Consider the following 16,673-nt stretch of genomic DNA (forward strand, 5'->3'; position numbering starts at 1 on the left):
TGTCACAGCCTCACAGATGTGGAGGAGGGAGGGAGAAAAAGAAGACATTTCTGCAATAGAAGCTGCAGAATGTTACCTGTCCACAGGTGAGTTGAGGCCACTCGGAGATCTCGAGTTTCCGTTCTCTATGCTGTTGGATACAGCGATGCTCTGTGAATACAAATGAGGGATCACAGAAGGGTAAAAATCGTGTTTTAAACTTAAACAAAGACTACGACTTCTTCCATCATCTGCTATCTTTGTAGAGGCGGCCAAATATTCCGCGCCACGTCTCCCTCCGCCCACCTTTCTATCTGCTGCCATAATTAGACGCTAATTTCTGATTCATAATTTGGTTTTGACTCAGATTCAATTAAAACTAATGACATTTCCATTAGCTTCAGCTGCGCCCAAGGTGAGCACAGCTCCAGATAAAAGAGGTTACACCGGCGACCTCTGACCACAAACACGTGCGTTTCAGTAAATACTAATAACATGCTGTTGCCAAGACTGATTAGCTTCAGCTGCTGGGAAAAGCCATTACTTTGAAAGGATCGGAGACACATAAAGTCTAAATGGCACGTCGTGGGCGGAGTCCAATCTTTCAGTGAGGTCTCTTTAATGTCAGTCATCCACCAATTTCACCATCAAGGTCACTCACTGAGGGGAAGCGCAGAGCCGCGATGGGGAAACCGTTTCCAGTTGGTGCGCCTTCGTTGTATGTGGCAGGAGGTGTGGCCTGCGAGTTAAAGCTGGCGGCCTCCAGTGGATCCTGAAGACCAGAGGAGCTCAGATAGCCGTCTGTCTCGCAGTCAGCTGTTTCAACAAAGTACAAAAGCCGTTGGCATGTGACCAGCTGAAGCCTGACCAGCGCAAATGTCTCTCTACTAATAGGCGCGACACAATAAAAGTTCCAGTGTGGAGTCGTACTGTTCTGGGGACACGTGAGGTTACCGTGGTCCAGCCGAAGAGATTATTTGGGGTGAAAAATCCTTCAGAAAAGCACGCACTACATGAGAGTGAAGGATTTTAATGTCCCACTCCGAATATCCCATCTTCATTTATGTTTAGTTGTCATAGTAAAGGACGGAACAAATGCACTTTAACCAGTTAATAATAAAGAGCAGAAATGATTCCAAATCTCTGGAACTGTATTTACTCATCACGCCTGGTGATATTCTCATATCTGACGTGACTGTCGGCATATTATCTTGCTACTTTCGTTTAAATGTTTCTGGGTTTTGGGGGGACAAAACATGAGTGTGATGTTAGACAGCTCACAGTTAGCAGATGACAGGCTGTTGTGGCGCATGTGGAAGTGCTGGTCGGCCTCAGGCTCCTCCGGCTCTGCGGGGTAGCTGGAGCTGACGCCAGAGTCCACGGAGCTGGTGACCGGGGACAGGATGGGAGCCAGCGGGGTTAGGGCTTGGGGTGGAGACTCCACCGGGACGGCGTCGAAAACTTTGGGCAAAACAGGCGGAGGTTCCGGCTCTTCTTCTATGGCTTCCTGCTGCTGCTTCTTCTTATGCTCCTCCGCCTGCTTCCTCATCTTCTCCCTTTGCCGCTTGATGGCTGTCACCCTGTCCCGTATGGCCTTGGCCACCATTTTGAAGTCGGCTTCGCACACGAACCCGAGCACCACCTGCATCACGGGTAACAGACAACACAGATATGATCAGAGTGCACCCTCAACGCCTCCACTGATCTGTGCCAAGCTTTTCAGGATCTAATAGAGTAAAATCTCCTCAGATTACACTGCTGACGGTTACATTAGTAGTGTGAATTTCTAAAAGAAATGTCCTTCAAACCTGTAATGGAGTACATGTACTCTCTTCCACAGCAGCGGGACACTCAGTCTGATCTGACCTCTCAGCACATAATTAGATTACACCAGATTACATCGGTGGGACTTGATTTCAACTGATACTAAATTTGATTTTGATGAAAACGTCGGCTAAGAAGTAAACGTGTGAGGCCTGGCCTTTTCATTAAAAGTGACCTCCACCGGGGGGGCTCTGGAGGACACGACAAGCCGTTTCGTAACGAGCGAGAGCACCATTATATTATTAAAGGCGCGACCTCGGCTGCTTCCTGAGACGCGCTCTCACATTTCGAGCGACTGATGATTAAATGTCCAGCCGCGACCTTGACACAGTCCGATCTGTGTATCTCAGAACGGAACCATTCGAGAGAACAAAGGGCAGCAGGGTGCATCGGTGAGGCTGTTTTTCACTGTAAAAACCATGAAATCAAAACACCCATAATGCTAAATAAATGACATCACTTGCTTTGATGTGATTTAAACCACAACAGAATCAGAATCTAAAGGCTAATGTCTTTCTTTTTTTTTAAAAAAGCCTCTTCACAGAGTTCAATATCTGACACTATTCTGCTCCCTTGAGAAATGACCAGAGTCTGACGTCACCTCCGTTTCATAATCTGGTACCGACGACTCTGTTTTCTGACTAATGTCTGCGTCAAACCGTGAGAGAAGACGGTGCTTCTGCGTCATCGTACCATCTCCTGAGCCACCTCCTCGGGCACGTCTTTGTAGAGCTCAAAGAGGAACTCGATGGCGTTGTTGTCCTTGTACTTCCCGTGGAGCTTCTTTGTGTCGTCCATGCGCAGCCACAGCTTCAGGCCTGGCTTCACCATGTCGTCCTCCTCCGCCAGCTCCACGTGCACGCCGTTGTTCTCCTGGAAGAAGGGGTGATCCAAGAGGTCCTGAATGGTGTACCTGCGGAGAAAATCATTATAGATGTGCACAAGCTGGTTGTTTAATGTTGCAGTTTAAGAATAGGGCGGAAAAAACCTTGTTGAATATTCAGTTGCAGTTAAAGTATGAATTTTGTTTTCTTTTTGTCAGCTCTTTCAATGTAAAGAAAGGAATAATATAAAACTGACATTCAATTAGATACTTTTAAAAGGGATTTTCAGCTGAAAAATAAAAGCTCTGGTTAGTTTAAATCAGAATTACTGGTGACGGCAGCCTGTTTTCTCTCCTACCTTTCATCGTTGTTCATGCGAATGCAGCCCCCGATGATCTCTTTGAGCTCCGGGACTTTGACTTTGTAGAAACTGTCTGGTTTAATTCCCTGTGAAGATGAAAAAGAGGTTTCACGTCACTTCAAGCAGAGGGCACGATTGGCAACACCATAAATTAGTCCACACTTCTCCCATCAGAGGATCTATTTCAAGCCCAATGGCCACTCCCGAACGGCGCTGTATGCTAACGCCATCCTCACATTTGTCGTGTTTACCACGAGCCAGCATGACATTCAGCTCTGCGATCATGTCAACACGAGAGAATAACACCAACTCTGGCCTGTGAAAACGAAAAAAAACCTCCACAGGATTCTCTCCTGCCTCATTTGTCTCTGCAGAGTTTACCTCAAAACAGAATCCTGCAGGGCTGCTTGCTTTACATGAAATGAGGGAATTTTCCTCAGCGCTATCATGAGAATATACAGAGATCACAGCAGAGCTGGCAGCCCTGTAAAAACACTGATATCAACACCGAGAGTCGAGGTCAAAGAGATGTTTGGCCCGCAGATACCCAAGCAACCAGCTTCTGTTGGGTCAAAACACTGAAGCAAGCAGAGGGAAAAGCAGATATGCTTTTATCATATTCACAGCCTGTCATGTTTCACAGTTAACTGACGTCTTGTGTTGTGAACGGAGATATCATTTTGTTAAGATTGTTCTGCTTCCTGTTTTGGAGGGACAAAGCTTTGCTTTGTGTTTCATACAAACTGTGCAGCTGCTTTAATGCCGCTACTTCTTGACTGTGATTCGGAGGCTTCTGAGGCTTTGTTGCGTCCTCGCCGACACCTCCAGAGCAAATTAGCTTTTTTCCTCAATCCAAATCTAATTTGGGACGCTGTCCTTCCCCAGGAGGAGCCCAGATAGGATCTGCAGAAACAATGCTTTTCATATTGGCTGTTCACTGTGTCCCAGTTTAAAGGGAGGAGCTTTATTTAATTAAATGCCAACACAGGAGCTTCCTGTCACTCAGTAGAACAACACATTTAGTGTATTTAGTGTGTACAAACTTAAACAATTTAGTTGCGAAATGCCACTCAGGTCAGAAAAAAAAGCCTTTTTTCCCGTAACTCCTCGTACTCACATTTATCAGATATGTTTATATACTGGAACCGACAGTTATTTTCTGTATTTTGCATCACAAATTAGCTGCAATGTTGTTTCACAACCAAACTGTATCGGCCCATTTTAAGGAAAAAGTGCCAAAAAAGTCAGAAAAAGTGACCATGCATTTCCTAATTTGTCACGTGCGCAGCAATTAAAAACAACAACTATTTATTATTATTAAATTATCGTATGTTATATTAAAAGACAGAACTCAGTAGCAGTGACCACCCAGGTGAAAACTAGTTCCATGTAGCCTCATAATATTGTTGAGTCTCCACTCTGCTTCCATAGGTGCAACTGTATGTTTTCCATCCTGGGGGATTTAATGGCGGCTGATGTCACACAGAAGTCAGTCATGCAAGTGAAAAGTTACAGTAGGTCAAGTTTATAGGTTACTCTTCAATGTCGTAAGAGATCTTAAAACCCTGCCAATAAACTGACAGATGCCATAAACCCGAGGCTTGAATAAATCGTGAAAGTGGCCAGGTTAGCTCGTGGGGCCGCGCACGGAAAATCAGTGCGTGTGGCGCCGTTGCGGAAGGAGCCAGGAGCACCGCGGCTTGTTGCCGTTGTCGCTTTCTCACTTTCCAGCCTCCGTCAGACGTTGTTTGGCTCGCACAGGTGACACGTGGGAAAGAAACTGCACTCTTTGTGGAGTCGGGGTTGAGACACGTTTTCCAAAACATATAATTCTACCATCACCTGCTTTTGACCAATGGTGGCGGCGTTCCCTGTGTTTTGACACCGGGAGAGACTTAAAATACAACTTTATAAAGCCACGACTGTAACGACCAACACAGCTACGAGGCGTCTGGTTCTTTTTTACAGTCACGTCGATAGTTTCTCCTCATTTCTTGACTTTATTTACTGATTCAAAACAAATTCCGACCTAAACATGCAGCTCCGAGCTACATGGGAATATTCGATTGATGATGGCAGACAGAACTAATCAAACTGGGCCTTTGAACTCAGTGGCAATCAGTGAGTTGCCCACGACTCTGGGCTGAAATGTGGTCAGTTTATGCTCGGGTTTCCCCCGGTTGGCCTTGTAAAGGGCAACAATGATCCTTTAATAAACAAAATGCGGCTTTCGTTACATACGGGCCCCATTTTTTTCCAAGAATTCCGGAAATCCAGATGTATACACGGCATATCCTGGATCCTCTGAACCTAATTCCAGCACGAGCGTGTGGATAATCACGTCTGTGTCTCTTTCCTTTACTCACACTGGTGACTTTGCGGTAGATCTGGGCGGCGTTTTGGCACTCGGAGTACGGATACTCAGAGGTGGCCATCTCCAGGATGCACATTCCGAAGGCGTAGACGTCCACCGCTTCGTCGTACTTCTCCTCGTACATCTCCGGGGCCATGAACTCTGGCGTTCCTGAAAGAGACGAGAGCTGAATCCAGCATCTATCATGGGAGAGTTTAAAATAACTACTTTCTTTCTTTTTTTTTGTTGAATTTTGTTTGCTTGTTTGTTGTCGCCTCCAAGGTGTAAAAAAAAAAAGAACTAAGGCTAAGGGTTGAAATTAAAACCACCAGATCCTTTTAAGTACAGTACATAAAACACTTCTGTAGAAAAGGTCATCTGAAAGGGATGGAAAATGCAACATTGGGCAGATGTTTGCATTTATTTACACTCACCAATGACACTTTTAGCAAAAGAGGCACTTTTAAGAGTGGCAAGTCCCAGATCTCCAATCTTGACAGAGCCAGTGGGGCCCGTGATGAAGATGTTGTCACACTTCAGGTCTCTGTGGATGATGGGAGGCGTTCGCGTGTGCAGGAAGTGAAGCCCTTTGAGGATTTGTCGACTCCAACGCTGGAGCAGCTTTAGCTTCATCTCCTTGAATCTCTTCAAGTACCTTTAAATAAACAAAGGAGGACAAGGCTAAATCAGACAGACGCTTCCTGAATCATCATCATCCTCTTTTCTCCAAACTATAAATTGAAGCATTAAAGACACGACAGGTTGACAGACAAGACACAGTTATCCTCTTTCTATGATAACCATGAAGAATTAACTTAGAAAATTAGATTTTTACCATGAAACAAATTTTTAAAAAAACCCAAAACCTAAATTTTAGGCCCAATCCCTGTAAATGACGTGTGGGGTTTTAGTCTAAACTACGGGCAGATGCTCACGTTTTGAGCGTGCCCGACGTCATCAGTTCCGTCACCAGGATGATGCATTTGAGGCCCTTCACCGTCGACTTCCAGGAGTCGTGGAAGCGGACGATGTTGGGGTGCTGCAGGCACTTCAGCATTTCCACCTCCTCGCTGAAACGCTGCCGCTCCGCCTTGGTCAGCTTCCGAGTCTGCGGAGAAAAGTCACACCTGTGTCAGCGTGTTCAGCTTCGAAACGTTTCCTCCAAATGGAAATAAAAGGCTTTCAAACTCGACCACGACAGCAAGATAAACCATTTATTCCAATTAATTGAATCCAGCCAGTTAGAGTCCATGTTATCTGATTTCAGACCAATTTTGCCCTGACAGATATTGATCTACATTTTTCACATATATACTTATAAATTGCACATCTTTGTCTCCCTCACATGCAGTTGTTGCTATTTTCTGTGCATATTTTGCCAGTGGGGAACAGAACATCCACCAAGGTCTGTTATTCTAGCTGTAAAGTTCTGAATGGCTGCCTTGTTTTTCCGAAGAAGGGAAGCATCAGTAAACACACTGATCAGATTCGACAGAAATTCCCCACAAGCGCTGCATCTGTTGAGACACTGACTTTTTTATTCCACCACGTTCTTCATCAGAACAACCGTTGCAACCACTCTGTTTTAAAATAATTGCTGGTAAAGTCACCTAAACTTTGGACAAGGAAGAACTTTTCTGTAATTGTTTTTTAACCTGTGATAAGAAGGATACAGATGTACTGTATGCATTTATATAGTAACATAAACAAAGCCCTTTTATTAGTTGGGCCTCATCAATCATGACGTTTCTCCTATTTCCCAGCATTAAAAAGGTGAACAGATTAAAACTTAAACGTAGAACAATCAAAGCTTATCGTGGGGTGTGGCAAAGCCAGTTTTGCTGGCTAGATGGCATAAAACTGAAACCTCAACAGGTTTATAGGCAGGACAAGGGTTGGATTTAATTACATAATCAAGCATTTCATCCTTTCACTGAGCTATACCAGTGTAATCGGGTTCCCAGTCCTCAGCTCCCAGGTGTTCTGCCTGCTCAGCAGAAAGCTAATATAATGTCTGCAGGGAGGACAGAAGAGTCGCCACTCTTGTGCACGCGAGCACATCCGTTACAGCCCAAACCTGGATATTCATCAGAACGGGAGATTTACAAGGTGTTGCATAGCAGAGGAGCCCCTGTCCCATCTCCACCGCGCACCAAAGCTACTGAAATGTCAACTTGCCAACTCTAGAAGGTTTATTTTAAGCTTACTTGCGTAATGTTGCACCGCCTGACGTTACGGAGATGCTAGGGGGGGCAAAATGGCCCTACAACACACCTTATTGACAGTGACACTCCAAAGTGCGTGCAAGTGTTTTTGCCATCTTGACATTTAGTCCTGTTTGCATCAGTAGCGAGATGGGAATTACAGCACTGACGGCAGACCAGTTGGGTGATACTGGGCGGAAGGGACAGCCCAGTAAAACGGCTAAATGGACCTTACAGCCAGGTTGTTTTGTCAACCAGAAAAGTGCAGGTGTGTTGACCGTCGAGTTTCAGAGCTGCGGTGCGATTACGTAAGCCGGCAACAATAAACACAACATATAAATCTACTGGAACCACTTGGATAAGTCACCATGACGGGCTCGCTAATGAGGCTGCTGCAGGTCTGGAAACCGCAGGTCCGTCCATCTGGGTGACCCTGCCATTACATAATCACATTTTCCTTTAAGGGGAGCTCTGACATTACAAACTAAAAGACGCTTCCAAAACTCACCGCAATCATGGAACAAAGACATTTTTGTGCTTCCTCTCGGATGAATAGCCCAATTTAGCTTCTGTTGGTCTAACTCTGCCAGTGGCCGCCGGTTAGTGGAAAACTCCTCGGAGTCGCCAAGACTGTGAATTCTGCATTGAGGCAGACTTCTGGGAAAAAATGCTGTACATATGTTAATGCCTACAAACAACCCGACCACCACGTTCTCCCCTTCCACTCGACTCTTTCCGTGTTAATACAAAGCTAATGCTAAAGCTTGGCAGCCACAGCAGGACAGAACGCGGACTGTTTACACGCCACGGGGCCCTTTTAGCCGCGTCAGTCACCTGCCATGTTACTCCAGCAACTCAAACATGAGGCAACAAACTCAAACACAAGACACTGTGGCCCCTTTGGAAAAAGGTGCTTTGCTTTTGGGTCGATAGCGATCGGTTGACGATGCAGTGAATACAGGCTACGGCTTATTCCTCATGAACCGTATTCAAAAAGGAAAAACATTTTAATCAAGAGGAAAAGCAAATGATGTAATTTGTCCAGGTAAGTCTTACTACATCTTCTGAATAAGCCGGTTCAGGTTTAATTTAATTTTTGGCTTCACGCGCTCAATTCACTGAAAAATATCCCTGCTACACAGTAGACCGCTGTAGCCGTGAGTGGTGGCTGTATACGCATGTTTAGTGTGTCTCAGGGTTAATGAGTCAGTGGGTTTAGGTGTGCATCTGGACATTTATGTTTTTAAGAGCGATAACATCAGACCCCCACGTGGAGAGCGTCATCTCATGTGGATAGCGGCCTGTTTTCAGGGGAAATCACATTCCCCGTGGCGTCCAGCCGAGCCACATGTTGGCCGGGATGCTTTAAGAGCCGCAGGACTTACTGGAGCAGCGGCGCGCTGGATGGCGGCCTTGTTAAATTTAAGGAGTGCTTGAGCTGCCGACCTTTGCCAGTTTCCAATGAGCAGGAGCAGAACATTAGAATCCTGTGGCTGCGGGAGCCACATTAAAGCCAAACGAGAAACAACAACAGAGAAGTGGAGGAACATTGAGTACAAGCAGGAACAACACAGCCTAATCTGTGCGATGCTGTCATTTGACTGTATTACAATATTAGTGCTGGCTGATTTCAGGCAGCGTAACCAAACACCTCCTCCCAGCAAACACATGCGCTTAATCTGTGACAGATGGTACAAGGATGAAAACCAGACCAACTATGATGCTTCAGAACCACTCTTTTAACATCAAAGCAGCCCGGCTTTCATAAAAGAACAGCACATTTTGCGGGTTACCACAATTATCGCGTCTGAATTACAGGGAATCTGCCTGGAACGTCAGCCAGGGGAGAACATCTCCACTTTTTCTGCGGTTTGGATGCTCCAAAGCAGTTTTTTTTTCTCCTACTGTCTCTCCTTTTTGTAAAACCAGGCCGCGAAATGTTGCGTAACAATGAAAAAGCTACGCAGGGGGGACCCACAAAAAACAAACTGTGCCTGTTTGGAAACGACGGGACGTGCATTCATCAAACCGAAAGGTCTGTGGAGGAGCCCCCGCCAGAGGTGCGTGCTCGCGTAGTGCGCGCTCGTGTTGGAGGTCTGCAGCGCACGGTGCTGGAAATACTCGGTGTCATATAAGTGGAGTTACATAATCGCTGCTGATGGTAGAGGAGCCCCTGGCATTACGGAGCCCCTGTCAACGCCCCTATTATGACAACCAGGACATGGACACCGCATATCAGCCAACACTAGACGGGGGGTGTACACCACTCCTTTAATACTGTACATTTAGCACACATGCACACACAACCTGAAGAAGTCTTAATAGACAGAGTGAGCATCTGCGTATATGTTGGTCACGTCGACACAGAGTGAGAAGTAGGTCAAATAAAATACTGAATCAGTCCTGTTTTGTTCTGCAGTGAGTGCGCGCCTGGGCCTGTGTGTGTGTGTGTGTGTGTGTGTGTGTGTGTGTGTGTTCAGGGGTACAAACAGAGCTTTCAGTCCATATCCTGCAACAATTTAATCGAGAGTGCAAATTCATGATAATTCCTCAGGCATTAAAGGAGACCGGGGTATCAGTGTGACGTGTTGCGTCTCTGCCGCAGCCTCGAAGCAAATAATGCTGGAGCAGGCCATAAATGTAGAGACCAGACCACAAATATGTCGTTTCATATGCTTAAAGAGGTGGTGAATTCCTGCTAAAGTGGATGATCACTGTCGTCTCTCCCAAACAAAAGGAAAACAAGATCCAGAGAGTCACACTAAATCAGTTTTATATTCCTATTTTCTTTTTCCTCGGCTTTGCTTTTGGGACGCTTTCTCCAGGGGTAAAACAACAAATACAAGGTTGTTAGAAATTGCGGTGTACATTAAACTGAACTTCCTGACTTCAAAGAGAGAATAAGAGCAGTGCTGCTCAGGGACAGACAACTTAAGTGGAATACTGTCATTGTGCGAGTTTACTTTTCCATTCTTCTTCACCTCTGTCCGAACCCTTTTAGGGACCAAAGTGGAAGCCTTCGCTCCACTTCATCCCATCAATCTGTTATTACAGTAGCTTTTAAAAGGACATACCCCCCACAACTCTCCAGATACTGACAGTGGGAAGCCCTGCAGATAACACAGGCAGCATCTGACCGAGCTCAGATCGAGGTGAAAGGCAAAGAGAAAGTTCTTTAAATAAGAACCAACACCCTGACCTCACCTCTCTACAGCATACCTGCCCTGACTGACGTGCACTTGGTATAAACAAGCACGTAGGCACCGACACTGGCACAGTGTTGCATTCAGATGTTTGCAGGTGAGAACTGAGGTGGCAGTGTGCTCTTTCCAAGGAAAGCCCGTCATGCTGTGTAAATGGAGCAGGCAGTGGGAGGTTAGCCATTAATCCCGTAAGGATTGAGGACTCAAACCTGCCTCTCACTGCTGCTATCACCTGATCCGACCTGTGGCGCCCAGCTAATTACCTGTCCAAGGAAAAGAGGCCTAGATGCGGGATTACACTATCTCTCATGTATCTGAGTGGTGAAAAGCGACTTGTCGAGAGAGCTCATTTGGGCTTTTCTAGCCTGATTAATCCTGTGTAGTTAAAGACGACACTCATAAATAGAAGGAAACTGTACTTGTTCACACCGAGATCACACAATAAATCCGAAAAGAGATTTACTTTTCGGCGAAACTAATAAATACTATCTGAATTTAGCGATTGTGAATTAAGACAAGAGCCTAACATCGAACTTAGCTCCAGACATAAGGGGGCAAATCTAAAATCAGTGACCAAGCAGCTAATATTGGTCAGCGTGTGGGCAGGTCAGCGTGTCGGGGCTGGGGTGTGTTTGCACAGGTAGAAGCTGCCCCCCCCCCACAGTGCCAGCCGTCTCCAGCTGCATTGCATCACACCGCTGGAGAGACTGGAGCTGGTTTGATCTCATATCTTTAGTCTGTTTACTCTGGTATTCTTAACATCTCTTAACCAGTCGAGTGTTTGCCTGTACGGGACATTCCTTTAAGACCACTCTCCTTAAATAATCCCTCCGCCTTTTCAAGCTGAGCTTCGTGTTGTGCAGTTTCAGCACCTGCTATGTTTGGGCCGCCCCCTCCGTCCACGCCGTCGAAGACAACGCCGAGCGTCGTTAAATGTAAATACCTCGGATGTTTGCGGCGCTACCGAGACCTCCCGGTCATTTCAAAACAATCCTCTCTCTATGCCTGCTTGTGTGAGGACCAGTTTGACCTCTGACACATCACATGTGACCTCTGATTCCTCCCTGCTCAGGTAAATACTGATAAGATGACACCAATCTGATCCCAATAACCCCTGAAAGAGCTCTGTTGCTCTTTTACAGTGAAGAATGTGTGTGAAACAAGCATTTTATTCCTTTAAAGGACAAACCACAGAATAATCACAAGATGCCGGCGCCAGTTTCCGCCGCAACAACACAGCAAAGCGGCCGAATCCACATGACCGGTTGGAGAAAAATAGAAAAAAGGGGAGTCAAGAGCTTAGAACACATCCAAATTGAATTGGAAACGCAATCAGACACGTACAGAGACGTCAGGCGTGAAGATCAAAGTTTAACCGAGACGTCAGGAGCCATTTTCGGCGCTGAAGAAGACAGCGGCTTGTTTGTTTTTTACGTCTTTGCTGCTCATGGATTTTCGAACCAGACTGATGTGACTTCTGCACTTATTGGAGGAATCTTTATGAAAATGTAATAAAGCAGTAATGGGTCACACGAGGGTCCTTTAGAGATAAACATATGTTGAACTGGGCCTCGTTCAGGGCGCCGAAGGACGTTTTGGTCATCTGAGGTTTTCAGTTTCCCGACCAAACTATGTGACACAGGACATAAATCACTGCTTTAAAGGACACCTAGAATGATGTCAAAAGGTTTTTTTCACAATTACCGCTGACATTTATCTTCCAGTCCACACATTTTTCAGTCATTTTCTCAGCCTTAATTACTTTAAGATGTTATTTCTCCCTCTTGAAGACAAAATGTGCAGCGGGTTTCAACAAGTTCTGTCCTTGTCATATTGGGTGGCTGTTGACAGGTACGTTCCTCATGAGATTGTCTGGCTGCGTTTCTTTCTTTTTATGGGAAGAACCTGCACTTAAACGTATTTGCACATTCTTTCTTTACAGCGTTGCACACAAGTGCAAGCTGAAGAGAAAACATGGCCAAATCATCCAATAAGCTTATTCCACATGGCTGACGTGTGACCACCACCATAATTATCCGTCCCAGCTGCAGCTGCATGAGGCGGCCCTCCTGTAAAGCCTCCTATTTTTGTTCCTGTATATAATGAGCATTAAAAATCAAGATCACATATATAAATAGATACAACTTTTGACAACAAATCCATCAAAACGAAGCTCAATTTTGATGTTATTTTTCAAAACACAGAGATACTTTGACCCGAGGAAGGGAGCCAGGTTTTTCTCTGGTTGATAACAAAGACTCCACGCAGCTCCGCACGTGGGCAGCGTGCAAAGATTTAAGGGTAAATCCCGCTGGAGAGAGATCTGACCCTTTGTGGTGTTACAGCGGAGCCCGTTTGGACCCCGGGCTCAGCAGCAGGCCCAGAAGGTGCCCTCCTCTCCACGCAGCATCGCGTCAGCTTTTAATAACGCCGAAAGAAATCCCCGAATATCGCTTGGAATTTCAAACATCTTTTGAATGAGTAGCTTTGATTCACTTGGTGATCACAAAAGGATTTATTTTTGCGCAGCTGTGTTCCAGCACATCGCAAAGAGCTCCCTCGATAAAATAATGAAAGTTGGGACTTCTCTTGGCTGCTAAACCAAACCAACTGGGGCTGAGCGGAAATGACGATGAGCAGGCACGTTTGGAAACCGACTTTCCAGTTTAGCCAGGTTAGAGCGTCCATTTTCTGTTGGTACGAGCATCCTGCCACCAGGACGGGACTCTGTTCCAGGTATGTGGAGATGTTGCACATGATATCTTTACCTGAAATGGAACATGAAGCGATGCATCACATGCTTGGACAGCATGATTGCCAGCTAGATTATTGGCGCTCCTCTTTAGCTCTCGCAGCGGGAGGCCTGCAGCCGGCCGCGTCGGGTTACGCTCACAAACAAGGATGTGCTATCAAGTGTGACCGGCAAACGGGACTGGATAGCGTTTACGGAGCGACGCACGTGGAGTCACAGGCAACGTTAAAGATTTAGGAGTCCTGGGCTGACGGCTCAACGCGGTGTGTCCCGCAAATAGTAAAAACGGAATATTTTTAGCGCGCTAATGTGAGCTTAGTTTAGAAACCCGCAGAGTTGGAAGGCACACTTTAACTTGGGCAAGGGTCAGATCTGGGAGGAACACGACTTATTAGCTTCTGTTGACTAAGAAAACACAAACAGCATTTTGTTGATGTCTATTGCGAGGCGCCGGACGCCAACGGGGCACAGGAGCGGCTGTGTGGTCGAGTCGTCCCACACGGCAGCTCGAGCTCGCGACACCTTCGTCCCGCACTTTCCCAACACGAGCTCGGTTCAGAAATGACCAAAGGTAACACCGTGGAGCTTTGCCCTCCAGCCGCTTCAGCAGGTATGAAAACACGGTGTTTGTTTAGGAAGCAGCAGTCAAGGAGGCAGAAAATGTAGGGCGAACATGCGCTTCCCTTGAAACCAGAACTGTAAAATTACCTTGAACTAATGATACTTACAACAAGTCTTGATATTATTTCTCCTCAAATTGATGCACTAAACATGTTGACACAATAAGGCATAGTTTTCTTTTCCAGACTGATATTCAATTAACCTACAAGGCTGCTCTAGTTGCAGTGTATTGATACACCTTAAGAGTGGATTATGTGCTAATCTGAGACCTTAAAGACAGGCCTCAGCACAGGTAGGCTGCAGCTTTATTTAGAACACTTGAAGCACAGAATTCTGTGAATGCTGAGTGGAGGGACTAATTCAGAAGGCCTAAGAATGAAGTAGCGGTAGCTTGAGACTGTGAAACACCAGAACATTCCTGGGAACTGGAAAACAGATTTTTGAAAGCTGTCATGGGAAAAGAATTGATCCACAGAAGGATTCTGTGTCAGGAGCGTCTATGCCAGCGTCAGGACTTCTGCAGCATAAAGGCTCAGTCATAACATCTGGCCGGTGGAACCGGTTCGTTCGATGGGTTTCCCACCTGGCGGGCCGTTGGGAATATTATAAACCCTTCATTTATCATTTGTCAGGGCATTAAGCCTAACGGCTTACGTTATAAAAGAATGAAATGTTGTTCATCAATCTGCCATTCTGCAGTCGCTAATGATCATTTGTGTTGACTCATTATTTCACGTCCAGCTGCATCAATATTGGAAATAATTTGGCCTCTAATCCAAACCAGCGATTGTGCTCGTCTTCCCTGAAGAAAATGGGGGTTTTGGCTTCCCTGAACCCTTAAAAGTGTCCTTCTGAATCCCTGGTTTAAAGCAAATGCACGCACCAACTTACTTGACCTTTTCAAACACGCCAAACAGCCCCGGGGGCTTCACCGCGCTGTACATTATCCACCCAAAACAAGACAGTAACGCATCAGCTGCAGCCAATGACGGCATTATCTCGCTCCAGTGCGGCGGCGCCCAGACCGGGCAATCACCAAACGGGTGCACATTCAGTACAGTACAAGTTTAATAGGTGGCATGGCGTGCCCTTCCAACCAAGCTGATGAAAACAAACAGCCCTCACGTCACAGTGTCATGTGTAAATGTAGGCTATCGGCGGGGGCCTCCATCAGTTCCTCCTCAGAACACTGGCAGGCTCAGATAAGACGGCCCTTCGAGTGAAGGCGCTGATATTGGCTGCAGGGGGGGCTGATAGGGAGCCTTCAGATGGCGTTACGTCACCGAACATGAGCCGCGCTCTGATGAAGGTGACACAGCGAGGCGTGGAGGGACCCAGGGGCCAGCGCAGATCTGCTCCGCGTCGCATCACGATGAGATGTTAGCGAGGTTTTACAGCTTCGACTTGATCCGCTCCAGTTATACGGTGCTGGTTCCCACCTCCCACCGCAGCAGGGGAGATTCATTTCCCCTTACTTTTGTCCTGAAACGTTCCCTTAAATGTTCCCTTAAGATAAATGAGACAGATGAGGCAGCTAAAATCGGTTGCTGTCAATAATATCGCAGCCAGTTGGAACATTTCTACTAATTCTTCACCGCTAACGTCATTTAAATTTAACGAGTCATTCAAACAGCGCTTGAGAAGGTCTCTTTCTGTAACATGTGGAAATAACTGATTCGTGTGTGAGAGAGCTTTTGATTTTGTGCTAATTTTTAATTAAGATAATATCTGTATCCTGGTGCCCATGTTGATTTGTTTGTCAAGCAGTAATTACCGTTTTCTTTATATTGTGTTATATTTAGACACATCAGAGCTTCATACAGTGACGGTGAAGCTGCTATTTTTGCTCGCTCTCGCTCGCTATCGTCAACTTCAGCCTGTCCTGATGCACCCGTGGTGATGGGTGCTGAGGTATTTTTATAATGCACACAAGCCGACCCGGGAGCGTGACCCTCGTAAACATCAGCCGCGCAGAACACACAGGTGAGTGTGGCGAGACGGCGGCGACGCCGTGTACACAGAGCTGGAGGAACAGATAAGTGGCGGTTGAGGGTTAAAAATGAAACACGGGTGCACAACTGTCTGCTGTCCGCCGCCCCTGAATAGAGGCGCTTATTGTGCAATCTATTCCCTATACGGGGGCTTGATACAGCGGCGTGCTAATGAGACAGCAGCAGAAATGGTGATTCACTGTTTCCTATTAATTGCACTTTCATAGTGGTGAAAATAATACAGAATTTAAAAGATTTGTTCTACGTTTGGAGACAGAAAGGGCAGAAGGGGACAAAACTGGGGGTAATCAAGCTTTTATTGCCTTTGCATTTCCTACAGAGCACAGTTTATATGGCCTATATGCCACCTAAATCACCCATGAGCCTGTGGGAGAAGGGTTGCTAGGTAACTGCCACCTGGGGAGGTTTTTTTTGTCTTGCTTACTCTAAAAACACCCCTGAACTTGTGTTACCTTTTTTGGGTACTGCTAAAAAAAAGTCTTTCACTTTACAAAACTGCTGCAAGATTTTGTGGAATCTTCAGATCTCCACCTTAGATGT

At 46.1% G+C, this 16,673-nt stretch overlaps 1 protein-coding gene across 4 annotated transcripts in view; it reads right to left on the reverse strand.

The window, feature by feature from the left end:
- wnk4a (WNK lysine deficient protein kinase 4a) overlaps positions 1–16,673 on the reverse strand; it is a 30,268-nt gene that overhangs the window by 10,476 nt on the left and 3,119 nt on the right. For 2 of the 4 annotated variants that reach the window (XM_011617375.2, XM_011616884.2), the window contains exons 3-10: positions 6,277–6,449; positions 5,776–5,996; positions 5,355–5,512; positions 2,986–3,074; positions 2,497–2,716; positions 1,261–1,621; positions 641–795; positions 77–150 (exon numbers count right to left, since the gene is read on the reverse strand). In XM_011617375.2, the coding sequence (XP_011615677.2) occupies positions 77–150; positions 641–795; positions 1,261–1,621; positions 2,497–2,716; positions 2,986–3,074; positions 5,355–5,512; positions 5,776–5,996; positions 6,277–6,449 (1,451 nt within the window). Of the gene's footprint in view, positions 1–76; positions 151–640; positions 796–1,260; positions 1,622–2,496; positions 2,717–2,985; positions 3,075–5,354; positions 5,513–5,775; positions 5,997–6,276; positions 6,450–8,053; positions 8,216–16,673 lie in introns of all 4 variants that reach the window. The other 2 variants (XM_029850413.1, XM_029850410.1) reach the window with 2 other exon arrangements.

Source organism: Takifugu rubripes, chromosome 1, assembly GCF_901000725.2.
Source record: "Takifugu rubripes chromosome 1, fTakRub1.2, whole genome shotgun sequence".
NCBI classification, from domain to species: Eukaryota; Metazoa; Chordata; class Actinopteri; order Tetraodontiformes; family Tetraodontidae; genus Takifugu; species Takifugu rubripes.